The sequence below is a fragment of the Scyliorhinus torazame genome, chromosome 18 (genome assembly GCF_047496885.1).
Source record: "Scyliorhinus torazame isolate Kashiwa2021f chromosome 18, sScyTor2.1, whole genome shotgun sequence".
In the NCBI taxonomy this organism is placed as follows: Eukaryota; Metazoa; Chordata; class Chondrichthyes; order Carcharhiniformes; family Scyliorhinidae; genus Scyliorhinus; species Scyliorhinus torazame.
The window spans coordinates 36790576-36804485 of record NC_092724.1 but is presented as its reverse complement, the minus strand read 5'-3'; the positions used below and the strand labels follow the sequence as shown (position 1 = coordinate 36804485).

General features: G+C 47.7%; 1 protein-coding gene across 2 annotated transcripts in view; it reads right to left on the bottom strand.

The window, feature by feature from the left end:
* The window catches only part of myo1f (myosin IF), a 220602-nt gene that overhangs the window by 77101 nt on the left and 129591 nt on the right, over positions 1 to 13910 (bottom strand). For both annotated transcript variants that reach the window (XM_072482569.1, XM_072482568.1), the window contains exons 15-16: positions 10188 to 10273; positions 6417 to 6498 (exon numbers count right to left, since the gene is read on the bottom strand). In XM_072482569.1, the coding sequence (XP_072338670.1) occupies positions 6417 to 6498; positions 10188 to 10273 (168 nt within the window). The remainder of the gene's footprint in view (positions 1 to 6416; positions 6499 to 10187; positions 10274 to 13910) is intronic.

Genomic DNA, 13910 nt, shown 5'->3' with positions numbered 1-13910 from the left:
CACTGGATTTGTGGTGTATTTCTTTGGGGAGAACGGTAAAGGCGCCGTCGCTAATGCTTGCAGGCAGGTTCCCCTACAGGACGCCATCTCTAGTCTTTTCCACGCCACTCCCTCCCCTTCCCCCATCCACTTGCATACCATTGATATGTTGGTGGCCCAATAATAGTCACTTAAACTCGGCAGTGCCAGTCCCCCCCTATCCCTACTACGCTGCAGGAACCCCCTCTTCACTCTTAGGGTCTTCCCAGCCCACACAAAACTCATAATGCTCTTATCCACTTTCTTGAAAAAGGCCTTTGTAATCATTACAGGGAGGCACTGGAACACAAAAAGAAACCGCGGAAGGACCACCATTTTAACCGCCTGCACCCTACCCGCCAGTGACAGGGGCACCATGTCCCATCTCCTAAAGTCCTCTTCCATCTGCTCCACCAATCTTACTAAATTTAGCTTATGCAAGGTTCCCCAGTTCCTGCCCATCTGGATCCCTAGGTACCGAAAATCCCTTGTTACTCTCCTCAACGGCAAATCATCTATTCCCCTACCCTGTTCCCCAGGGTGCATCACAAACAGCTCACTCTTCCCCATATTCAATTTATATCCTGAAAATTCCCCAAACTCCCTGAGTGTCTGCATTATCTCGGGCATCCCCTCCACTGGGTCCGCGACATACAACAACAAATCATCCGCGTATAGTGACACCCGGTGCTCTTCTCCTCCCCTAAGTACTCCCCTCCACTTCCTAGAGCTCCTCAGCGCTGTGGCCAGTGGCTCAATTGCCAACGCAAACAGTAACAGGGACAGAGGACATCCCTGTCTTGTCCCTCTGTATAGACGGAAGTGGTCAGATCTCTGCCTATTTGTAGTCACACTTGCCACCGGGGCCCTGAATAGAAGCTGAACCCATCCAATAAACCCCTCTCCAAATCCAAATCTCCTCAACACTTCCCACAGGTAATCCCACTCCACTCTATCAAATGCTTTCTCTGCATCCATCGCCACCACTATCTCCGCCTCCTCCTCCGGCGGGGGCATCATCATCACACCCAGCAGCCTCCGTATGTTAGTGTTCAATTGTCTCCCCTTAACAAACCCCGTTTGATCCTCGTGAACCACCCCCGGGACACAATCCTCCATCCTCGCCGCCATCACCTTGGCCAAAAGCTTGGCATCTACATTCAGGAGGGAAATAGGCCTGTAAGACCTGCACTGCAGCGGGTCTTTGTCTCTTTTCAAGAGCTGCGATATCGTCGCCTCCGACATCGTCGGGGGCAACGTCCCCCTTTCCCTGGCCTCATTAAAGGTTCTCGTCAGAAGCGGGGCCAGCAGGTCCACGTATTTCCTATAAAATTCCACCGGGAACCCATCCGGTCCCGGGGCCTTCCCTGCCTGCATGCTCCCAATCCCTTTTACCACCTCCTCCACCTCAATCTGTGCTCCCAGTCCTGTCCTCTCCTGCTCCTCAACCTTTGGGAATTCCAACTGGTCTAGGAAGTGCATCATTCCCTCCTTCCCTTCCGGGGGCTGAGCCTTATACAGCCTCTCATAAAATGTCTTAAACACCCCATTCACCCTCTCCGCTCCCCGTTCCATCTCACCCTCCTCGTCCCTAACCCCTCCAATCTCCCTCGCCGCCCCCCTCTTCCTCAGTTGTTGGGCCAGTAACCGGCTCGCCTTCTCTCCGTACTCATACTGCACTCCCTGTGCCTTCCTCCATTGTGCCTCCGCCTTGCCCGTGGTCAACAAATCAAATTCCGTGTGCAACCTTCGTCTTTCCCTGTATAGTCCTTCATCCGGAGCCACCGCATACTGCCTATCCACCCTCAAAATTTCTCTCAACAATCTCTCCCTCTCTTTGCTCTCTTGTTTCCCCTTATGGGCCCTTATGGAAATCAGTTCCCCTCTGACCACCGCCTTCAGTGCCTCCCAGACCACTCCCACCTGAACCTCTCCGTCGTCATTAATCTCCAGATACCTTTCGATACATCTCCTTACCCTTACACACACATCCTCGTCCGCCAACAATCCCATATCTAATCTCCACAGTGGGTGCTGTTCCTTTTCCTCTCCTACTTCCAGATCTACCCAATGTGGGGCATGGTCCAAAATGGCTATAGCCGAGTACTCCGTCCCGGCCACCTTCGGGATCAGCGCCCTTCCCAGGACAAAGAAGTCTATCCGAGAATACACCTTGTGGACATGGGAGAAGAAGGAAAACTCTTTACTCCTTGGCCTAGTAAATCTCCAGGGATCCACTCCTCCCATCTGCTCCATGAAGTCCTTAAGCACCTTGGCCGCTGCCGGCCTCCTCCCGGTCCTAGACCTGGACTGGTCCAGCCCTGGATCCAGCACCGTGTTGAAGTCTCCCCCCATTACCAACTTTCCCACCTCCAGGTCCGGGATACGCCCCAGCATACACTTCATGAAGTTGGCATCATCCCAGTTCGGGGCATATACGTTCACCAGAACCACCGCCGCACCTTGCAATCTGCCACTCACCATCACGTATCTACCCCCACTGTCCGCCACTATGGTCCACGCCTCAAACAATACCCGTTTCCCCACTAATATTGCCACCCCTCTATTTTTCGCATTCAAGCCCGAGTGAAATACCTGTCCCACCCATCCTTTTCGTAATCTGACCTGGTCCGCCAGTTTCAGATGCGTCTCCTGCAGCATGACCACATCTGCCTTTAATTTCTTTAGGTGCGCAAGTACCCTTGCCCTCTTAATCGGCCCATTCAGCCCTCTCACATTCCACGTGATCAACCGGGTTGGGGGGCTCTTTACCCCCCCCCTCGTCGACTAGCCATCCCCTTTTTTAGACCAGCTCCTCACCCGGTTCCCACGCACCCACTTGTCCCCCCAACGGTGTCCTCCCGTCCCAACCATCCCTTCCCCTTAACAGCAGCAACCCAGTTACCCCCCCCCCCCCCGTTAGATCCCCCTCTAGCGTGATTGCTCCCCCCATGTTGCTTCCAGAAGTCAGCAAAATCTGGCTTACCTCGGCTTCCCCCGTTTATCCTCAGCCTCCCATTGTGTAAGGCCCCCTCCTTCCTGCGCCCCCTTTTCCCGCCACAATTACCATAGCGCGGGAGCAAAGCCACTTCCCACTCGGCCCCTCCCCTAATGGCGCAGCTCCCTCTCTCCTTTCCCACCGGCGCCCACAGTTCACCATACCCCCCCCATCGAGGGGAAAGAGAAAATTTCCCCCCCCCTTCCGATTCCCAGTCCCACGCAATCACACCACTGCTTTATTACAAAAGTTCTTTCTCTCTCCAGTCTAGTCCAGCTTCTCCTCTTCAATGAATGTCCACGCCTCTTCTGCCGTCTCGAAGTAGTGGTGTTTCCCTTGATGTGTAACCCACAGTCTCGCCGGCTGCAGCATACCAAATTTAACTTTCTTTCTATGGAGCACCGCCTTGGCCCGATTGAAACTCGCCCTCCTTCCCGCCACCTCCGCACTCCAATCCTGGTACACGCGGATCACCGCGTTCTCCCACCTGCAGCTCCGTGTCTTTTTCGCCCATCTCAGGACCATCTCCCTGTCTTTATAGCGGTGAAACCTCACCACTATAGCTCGAGGTATTTCTCCCGCCTTCGGTCTTCTCGCAAGGACTCGATATGTTCCCTCCACTTCCAAGGGGCCCGTCGGGGCCTCTGGTCCCATTAAGGAATGAAGCATCGTGCTCACATATGCCCCGACGTCCGCTCCCTCTGCACCTTCGGGAAGACCCAAAACTCTTAGGTTCTTCCTCCTCGAGCTATTTTCCAGGGCTTCAAGCCTCTCCATACACCTCTTATGCAGTGCCTCGTGTGTCTCTGTCTTCACCACCAGGCCCTGTATTTCGTCCTCATTTTCGGCAGCCTTTGCTTTCATGCCACGAAGCTCCAATTCTTGGGTCTTCTGCACCTCCTTTAGCCCCTCAATCGCCTGCAGCATCGGGGCCAGCACCTCCTTCTTTAGCTCCTCAACACATCTCTGAAGGAACTCTTGTTGTTCCGGGCCCCATACCAAACGGCCTCCCTCCGCCGCCATCTTGCTTCGTGCTTCCCTTCCTTGCCGCTGCTCCAGAGGATCCTCTGCAATCCGGCCACTATTATCTCCTTTCTCCATGTACATCTGGGGGGGATTCCCTTCTGTTTCACCGCACAACGGGTTTAGCCGTCAAAAATTGCCGTTGGGGCTCCCAATAAGAGCCCAAAAGTCCGTTCAAATGAGAGGTGCCGAAATGTGCGACCTAGCTGGTCATCGCCGCACCCGGAGGTCCCTGTAAAATGTTGTTTGATAAACACTCCTGTGAAGTGTTTTGGACCATTAAAGGTGTTAAATAAATGCAACTTATTATTATTGTTGTTCCTCACTTGAACTGTAACTCACCAAGTGAAAACTCTAAAATTAATTCTGTTGATTTTATAATGAGCAAGCGAAATATATTTTTGTATTATATCATAATTGTAAACAAGAGGAATGGAACACCCGGACAGAGAAAGGGTTCCAGAGTCAGCCGGATGCAGTGCTGGAGGATTTGGTGGTGGAGTTGGAAAAGAAGAGAAATGCTATTGTTCTGTGGGGGTGGGCCAGCGAAGAGATACTTAGGAACCACTCTCAGAAAGAATTAGTAGCCGGTGTCAAAGGTGGTCAATTCTTGACATCTGCACCCGAGGATCTGCTGGGTGCGCTACAAGAAGTCTTGTGATCTTATGTGGGTAATCAAGGTCAACAAATGCAATTTTACATGACATCTCCTACACACTGGCCTCTCTAAGCTGTTCGATGCACCACATGCCCACCATTCACCTAGCAGCACTCCCAGGCACTCAATACCTTTGCCTAAAATCCAGATACCCAATCTTACACATCTGCCAATCTTAAACCCACCTCTTGCTGCCTCCACCTACTTGGAACTAACTAGCTGTGGCATACGCGGTGCTACATCATCACTGCACTGGTAGGACAAGGTGGTACACAACACCAAGGAGCACAGCGGACCTGATGGGGATCAAGGTAGCCCACCTCTCCCTGAGCCTAATGGAGGAGATGGCTCATGGCATCATGAGGCCAGCTGTGACAAGCCTATGGCATCTGGTGTCGCTTGCAACATCGAGGACACTGGTGCATTCCTGCCTTATTCACCTTCTCAACTCCCAGCTCACCCCCATCCTGCTATCTGGAATGATGAGCAAGCTGCATACGGTGTGACCGCAGGCCTCTTGCGATCCAACTCACCCAACCATCCCCTTCTGCTTGTCTAATTTCAGAATGATCTTACCTAGTTTTTTATTTATTCTTTAATGGGATGTGGGTGTCGCTGGCTAGGCCAACATTTATTGCCCATCCCGAATTGCCCTGGCACTGAGTGGTTTGCTAGGCCATTTCAGATGGCAGTTAAGAGTCAACCACATTGTTGTGGGCCTGGAGTCACACGTAGGCAAGACCAGGCAAGGATGACATATTTCCTTCCTTAAAAAGGACAATAGTGAACCAGATGGGTTTTTGTGACAATCAATGATAGTTTCATGGTCACCATCACTGAGACTAATTTTGCTTCCAGACTTACTTATTGAATTTAAATCTCACCAGCTGTTATAGTGGGATTTGAACACACATTCAAATTAGCCTGGGCTGCTGGATTACTAGTTGTGTGTCATTACCTCTATGCCATTGTCTCCACCAAGTTGGGTACCTGGACCTTTAACTAATGTTAGTGCTTGGCTTCTCGTACAACTGAATGTTTAATCTTTGATGGAGCAAATTCCTCCCATGGTTCTGCTGTCTCAAAGTTGGAGGCCTGAGATGTCAGATCTGCAGCTGGGGCTGAATGACATCATGAAAGAGTCAATTCAGCGGCTTCCAGTGCATGCAGGGAATGCCCGCACGAGTGACCTTCTTGACATGGTACATCATGTGGGTTGTGCCTGAAGTGGCGGATGGTGTAGTGTGGACTCCCAGGAGCTTCTGTAGTGCCACTTCCACCTGGGCCACGGATCTGAGTATTGTACCCAATATCCCCACTGTAGTAAAACGTGCTTTGCAAAGATAAAGATAAAGTTGCAGAGAGCTGAGGTAGCTGTACCCCTAGATGGCTTACTAAGATAGGGAATGAATGAACTTTCCATTTATATTGTGTTTCTCACATCTATGTGACTTCCCAGGACACTTCGTAGCCAATGATGCATTTCTTAGATGTTGGAAGCTGCTGTAATATAGGGGAAAGTCACTCGGGGAGGAAAGCACATTAGCAGAGATTGGCATCAGAACCTTTAGAAAGTAATGTTATTTCAGTGTCCAAGAGAGGCTGGAGTGATTTAATCTACCTCTGTGCCAGTAACAATGCCTTGTTATACTCTCTGTCAGGCTCAAGTGCATTTAAAACATGCTTAACACATGAAAAATGAAGGAACTTTGACTGTACCTTAATCTTCATGCTCGCTGTAGTTGGCCTGCCTTTCTTCTCATTCTGTAGATTCTCTGAAAACAGCATTTGAATGAAGGGGCTGGAAAAAGAATCACTGACACATCAGAATGAAAATACTCTCCCATTGTACCATGAGTTGAGTTATCATAGAATTTACAGTGCAGAAGGAGGCCATTCGGCCCATCGAGTCTGCGCCGGCTCTTGGAAAGAGCACCCTACCCAAGGTCAACACCTCCACCCTATTCCCATAACCCAGTAACCCCACCCAATACTAAGGGCAATTTTGGACACTAAGGGCAATTTATCATGGCCAATCCACCTAACCTGCAAATCTTTGGACTGTGGGAGGAAACCTGAGCACCCGGAGGAAACCCACGCACACACAGGGAGGATGTGCAGACTCCGCACAGACAGTGACCCAAGCCGGAATCGAATCTGGGACCCTGGAGCTGTGAAGCAATTGTGCTATCCACAATGCTACCGCGCTGAGTTAAACCAGACAAGTGCAATTACTGAAACTTGTCAATTTTTTCACAGCAGAGTGACTGAGCCCAGATGGAGCTGAGGTGTGGATTTCTGCAGAGGCCAGAAAATAATCACACTCTCTTCCAACGTTCTTTCTAACTACTCGGAGGACAGTGACTCACTGGGGTGCAATTACAAGAGGCTACAAGCCTGAGTCTGGCCCAAAATATCTGCTTAGTAACCTTTCATCGAGAACTGTAAATGTTTCAAAGCAAGGGCAGAGTCAGGGAAAGGAGAGAAGGGATGAAAGAGCAAAAAGGAAGGTCTGACATTGGGTGGAGGGCAGGAGTGATTAAATGAAAAATGGATGATGGCATGAGGCAAAGAGGGTGGTAATGTGAAAGTAAATAAATAAAAGGTGGGTCTAGAGGAGCTATCAATGGCAATAGCAAAATCATTACCACACATCGCTGTCCAAAAAATGGGACCAGTGGCTATATAAATGCAAGATGTTATCGTTCTGGCAAATATTTACTTCTCAACAAATATCGCTGGAAGTGATTACCTGATTATTATTACATTGCTCTTTTGGGAACTTGCTGTGTACAAACTTGCATTTCCCACCTAACAACAATGACCGCAATTCAAAAACACTTCATTGGTTGGAAGGTAGCACAGTAATTTGCACTGTTGCTTCACAGCGCCAGGGTCCCAGGTTTGATTTCCAGCTTGATTTAACCTGATGGTCTGTATGGAGTCTGTATGGTCTGTATGATGGTCTGTATGGAGTCTGCACGTTCACCCCGTCTTTGCGTGGGTTTCTTCCGGGTGCTCCAGTTTCCTCCCACAAGTCCCGGTGAATTGGACATTCTGAATTCTCCCCCAATGTACCCGAACAAGCGACGCAGTGTGGCGACTCGGGGATTTTCACAGTAACTTCATTGCAGTGTTAATGTAAGCCTACTTATGACACTAATAAAGATTATTATTAAGTGCTTGGGATATCCTGGGGTTGTGAAAGGCGTCCGATGAAAGTCCCTCTTTTATTTCCTGTAGCTATCGAGGCTCAGATTACTGTTGAATGTTGGTTCTTCACTTCTCCTTTCTCCTCAGGGATGGTTACCTGTTCTGGCCTGCATGTGACTCCAGACCTACAGCAATATGGTTGACTCTTAACTGCCCTCCAAAATGGCCTAGCAAGTCACTCAGTTCAAGGCTAATTCGTGATGGGCAACAAATTCTGACTTTGTCAGGGATGCCCAAGTCTCACGAAAGAAGAAAGAACTTTGTGAGGAAAAATTTCAGCACTCATTATTGGTCCTCATTTTCTGAAATCTTACCTCACACAATAACTCCCTATTGTGGTCCTTCTACAAATAAAGTTCTTCGGTGATGATGGTATCCTCAGTGAAATGAAAAGTATAACAAGATCACAATTTGAACCCATTTTAAGAATACTGGGGTAAGAATTCCTTGGATTGTGTTGTCTATTGATAATCTCAATTTTTTCTCGGTTCCATACTCCTAGAAAGGTCTTTTTAAATATGTTCACAAATATCAGACAAAGCATTCACAAATTATTTCTGACACACATAGTTATAACTGACAGTCAGTGGGATAAATGAATTAATGCTTTCCTTTTTGAATGTCGGCATTGTCCCGGAGAACCATAGGCAGCTTTTCCATTTGAGAGAGAGCTGACTGGTGGTGATTTAACCTGATGGTCCCTGCAACTCAAGCTAGAGACAAGGTTGCAAAGCTGGGCCTTCATTTTTAAAAAAAATTTAGAGTACCCAATTCAGTTTTTTTCCAATTAAGGGGCAATTTAGCGTGGCCAATCCACCTACTGTAGCCACCTAAATTGGCCAACTCCCGATTTAAAATGGCGAACGGCAAAGGCTGATGGGAAAGTCAGCCAACATAGACAGAAACCAGCAGCTGCAGGTTTGCTGTGTATTTACCTCTGCAAAGGCCAGACAACATCGATACCAGCGGCCATCAGCATAACAAAGTAACAGCCATCTGCATACTGATGAGCAATCCCCGGGAACGATAAGTAACATTTTGGACATACAAAGCAAAGCCAGACTCCTCAGCGCCAGCAGGAGCCAACACAAAGGAGGTGAACGAGCACCTCAAGACCACCCATTGATCAGGGAACCGCCCCAGTATTGGAGAAAATCGAACCAAGCGATTGGGACAAAGTCCAATCACTTGGGACCAGGTACAGGGTCCGCCCCGAAAGGCGGGAAGCCCCTGGGGATGATAAGAATTGAGCACCAAGTTGAAATCGCTCTCTCTTCAGCTCTCTTCACTCTCTTCTTCCTGCCCGGGTCACCCAGCAACACGAACCAACATTGACCGTGACCGGTGCAGTGATCGTCGACTGACGTAAGTCTTAATTCAACGCTCGCTACGAGATAGGCGCTCCTAGCTACCAATCCGTACCAACTTCGAATCCCGCAGACTCAGAACCCGAACGAAAGGCCATTTGTTCCCCTGACCTGGTGGGCCAGTCCAAAGTTAAGTATAGGCCTGTTAGTTGTAGAAGTAGCTTAGAAGTAGAATTTGTGCATGAGTAGCGATTACTGTGTATAATAAATGTGCTTTGATTTAAATCTTACTAATCGGTGTATTGGGTTATTGATCATTACAGGCAATGTCCTCGATTTGCCGGGGGGGGGGGGGGGCGGAGCATCAAGAAAGCGCCGCCGCCCCTGACTCAGTTGTGAACGGGGATTCTCCGGCCGACCGCCAAACGCGATTTTTGCGTTGGTGAACGGAGAATCCCACCTGAGGTGTCCTTCTTCTCCAGTTCTCTGCTGAATGTAGATCCTTGGTGATTACTTCTCTACAATGCAGGGTGAGGAGGCAGGTCCCAAGACAACATCAGCCAGAATAGGGATTGAAAGCCCTGCAGTTGGCATTAATCTGATCCATACAATCGACATTTAGCCAACTGAGCTAACTGCAACCCCACGCACATTAAGTGCTAACACATTTAAAAGTAGAAATCCAAATATCTCTATCTAACCAGCGAAACGTGGAATACATGCAAAAAGGTGGAAAGTATTCATCTACCTCTATGTTCAACTGTACATTCTCTTTTATAGTGGACAGATCAATTATATTTTTGTATTGTCATACATTTACCTGTTTCAGTCTCAGAGCACTGCTACACAAGTTGTTGATATATTATGAGGGAAACTAAATCTCTAATTTGCAGGCTGCTGAGTTTTCATAAGTTGACTGAAATGAGGACCATATTTATCATTTATATGAGATAAAAAGTCAATAACCTACTATTCACTGGTTTGCATTAGCTCTATCAAATCGGTGAAGAGGACATCTCTGTTGCGCTCACAAAATCCGTTTACATCATAGGATACCTGCAGTGAAATATTTCAAACAAAATTCAAATGTAGAGGCGTTATATAAAATTCCCCTTTGGTCTACTGTCCATTGTTTCTTACTCTGAACCTCAGGCTTCACAAGGTGCAATTCTCCATCATTGTCAAAAAAGGGATTCCTCTTCACCTCTACTTTGAAGAGGAAGAATTGCATAATGAGGACGGGCAACTCATATCAGATATATCTTCCACCCAGGTCTCTACATTTGCAGACTCGAGTCAGAGTTCCAATAGACAATGGAGATAATATTAATCCCCAACAAACAGGTGGGAAGTACAAATGTTAAAAGTTTCAAACACAGCACCAAGTCACCTTGAACTGAGCCACTTCCATTTTTAAAGGAGGTGGTATGAGGGGTGGGGGCCCGATCTGCTTCAGGAGGTCAGAAGGCCTGGATCCTTAAGTGACTTTACAGCACTGCTTGTAGGCCTGGAAGGACAGGCGTTATTCCAGCTTTCCTGGCCATAGCCCCTGCCCTCTCTGCCACCTCTCCTTAAATGACACCTCAGTAAATATTAGGGCCAATGCATCAGAGGCCTGTAATACCCTTGGGATATGGTAGAGGCGTTTCACACCTGCTTTCACTAGTCCTATCTCCACTAAAATCACAGCATTGTTAAATTCACCCTAACAATCAATGTCTGCTCTCCAGGTTACTCCCCGGATACATTCAGAATCATATGCAATATAAGTTATGTGGCTGTCCATCAATTTCGAAACCAGTGTACACATTTAGTGTTCACATGAGCTGTATAATTTGTCACCTGTCCGAATGACAAAAAAGGCAAAGAGACACAGAATCAAAAGGAAACGTGTACACGAATACAAATAAAGCACAGTTCCTGGCAAAAGAGAGATACAAAGGCCTGAACAGGGTGAAAAAAAACGATAGTAACAGGATATGAAAAGAAACTTGTAGGAATATCAACTCAAAAAACATAAACAATTATATTAGAAAGAGAGTGGTTAAGATTAATGTGGACCCATTAAAAACTGGTAATGGGACTATCACAAATGAAAATAAGGAAAATGGCAGACATGTTAAATGCCAACTTTGCTATTTACTACCATTTACCGTAGAGAACAGCATGCCAGGCAACCCAAGCAAACTAACATTGAACCAGGGGTTCAGAGAAGTACCAAAATTAACAGAAGCAAATTGACAATTCTGAAGGAAATAATGGCATGAAAGAGTGTCAAATTCCTAGGTCCAGATGGGTTTCATCCAAAAGTTTTAAAGGACGATGCTTTACTCTGATCGATGCAAGTTATCTTGCTTTTGCAACTGTTTCTTTAGATTTGGAAATTGCACATGTGACTCCACTATTTAAGAAATGTGAGAGAGGGCAACTATGGAATTACACACCAGTTAGTCTAACTAGAGTCAATAATTAGGATTGAAGTGACGGAACACTTTGAACATTTTCAGAGAAAGCCAGCATGGAATAGTAAATGGTAAATTATCCCGATGAACCTGATTGAAGCTATTGAACAGGTGACTAAAGCAGTGGATAGGGGAACGTCTATTGATGTTATTTAAATTGACTTCTGGAAGGCATTGAATAAGGTCCCTCAGAGGAGCCTGGTAGCTACATTTGAAGCTCTTGGAATTGAGGTAAATTATTGATCCTGTTAGATAGGCTGAAAGAGACAGAGGGCAGGATTTTTGGGATGGTGGGGTTTCCTTCCTTGCCACCTGAAGAGATGATGCAGAACCCACACCCAACATTTCCAACAGCCCCCACCCCGGCCATTTAATGCTCTGGAACTTCCACCTCACTTGCGGGAATCCCGCCTCGGAGAGCAACCGGCTAATCAGATTGGCTGGTAGTTCTGTAAGCCTAGTGGCAGCAGTGGCCAGAACTGGGACTTCAAGGAGTCCCCAGATTGTAAGTACCAAAGTCCAGGACCATATAAGTGCGGGAAGTGCCAAGGCAGGGAGGGGAGGTTGGAAAAAGGTGGGGATTAGAGTGAAATGGAGTGTGGGTAATGATGGAGAATCTAGGTGGGAAGGGAGAATCCACGTGAGTGGGGTGGGGGGGGGGGGGGGGGGGGTGGGGGGGGGTGGGGGGTGGGGGGAGGGCTCCTAATATAAAAGGGAGCCTTTGAGGGCGGTTCACACCTGAGGTCCAAGCCGGGGGACATGTGTGGTAGCCCTCTACCCCTGAACATCCACCAACCTCCAAATTGAGGCTCAACAGTAAGCAGCCATTGGCCACTTAAGGGCCTCAACTTAGGCCAAGGTGGCATAGGCCTCACCCGCCTCACTTAAAATTACCAACAGGTTGATGGTGGACAGGGGGGTAGTGGGAAGGCCACCTGGGGAACTTTATGGGCCCCAACCTGCGCAGAGTGTTGGGATAATTGGCAGATACCAAAGTGGCAGGATATGCTAATGGTGTCTCACGCTGATCTGTGTTGAGGCCTCATTATCTAGCAACAGTTTAATAACAATAATAATAATCTTTTATTGTCACAAGTATGAAGTTACTGTGAAAAGCCCCTAGTCGCCACATTCCAGTGCCGTTCGGGTAAGCTGGTATGGGGATTGAACCCGTGCTGCTGGCCTTGTTCTGCATTACAAACCAGCTGTCTAGCCCACTGAGCTAAACCAGCCCAGTTTAGATGACAGGACAGAGAATCCCACCCATTGGCTTTGCAAGGAGTGCAGTGTAGACTTATTGGAATAATATCTGGGCTCCAAGGCTTTAGTTATGAGGAGTGATTACACAAACTAGGATTTTATTGCCTCGAAGTTAGAAGACTAAGGGACGATTTGAATGAGGCTATCAAGGCATTAAGGGGAACTGATCATGGAGATGAAGAAAAAACATTTTCACTTGCTTCTGGAATTGAGGATTTGGGGACATGGCCCAAAAATGAGAGACAACCTTCAGGAATTAAGTTTGGAAACACCTCTACACAAAAACTGTACAAGGCACTGGCGAGACCACAACTGGAGTATTGTGTGCAGTTCCAAGAACAAAGAAAAGTACAGCACAGGAACAGGCCCCTCGGCCCTTCAAGCCTTTGCTAACATATAATAATAATCAGACGAATAAAAAAGAAAAGTACACACAGGAGCAGGCCCTTCGGCCCTCCAGTCCTATGCTGACATATTACAAGAAGGATGTAATTGCTTTGGAGAGAGTGCAGAGAATATTTACTATAATGTTGCCAGGGCTGGAGAATTGTAGCAACGAGGAAAGATTGGAGAGGTTGGGATTGTTTTCTTTGGAACAGAGAAGGTTGAGGGGGTGACATGATTGAGGTGTACAAAATTGTGAGGGGTAGAGATAGAGTGAACAGGAGGAACCTGTTTCCCTTGGCAGAGTTCAAAAACTAGGCGTCATAGATTCAAGCTACGTGCAGGAAGATTAGAGGGGATCTGAGGGAAAACCTTTTTACGTAGAGGGAGGTAGGTGTCTGAAATTTGCTGCCTGAGTTTGTGGTGGAGGCAGAGACCCTAAACTCTTTTAAAAAGTACCTGAATCTACATATTAAACGTTGTAAGCTGCAGGGCTATGGACCGTATGCAGGAAGATGGGATTAGAAAGGGCACCTGGGTGTTTTTGGGCTGGCATGGGCAAAGTGGGCTGAATGGCCCCTTTCTGT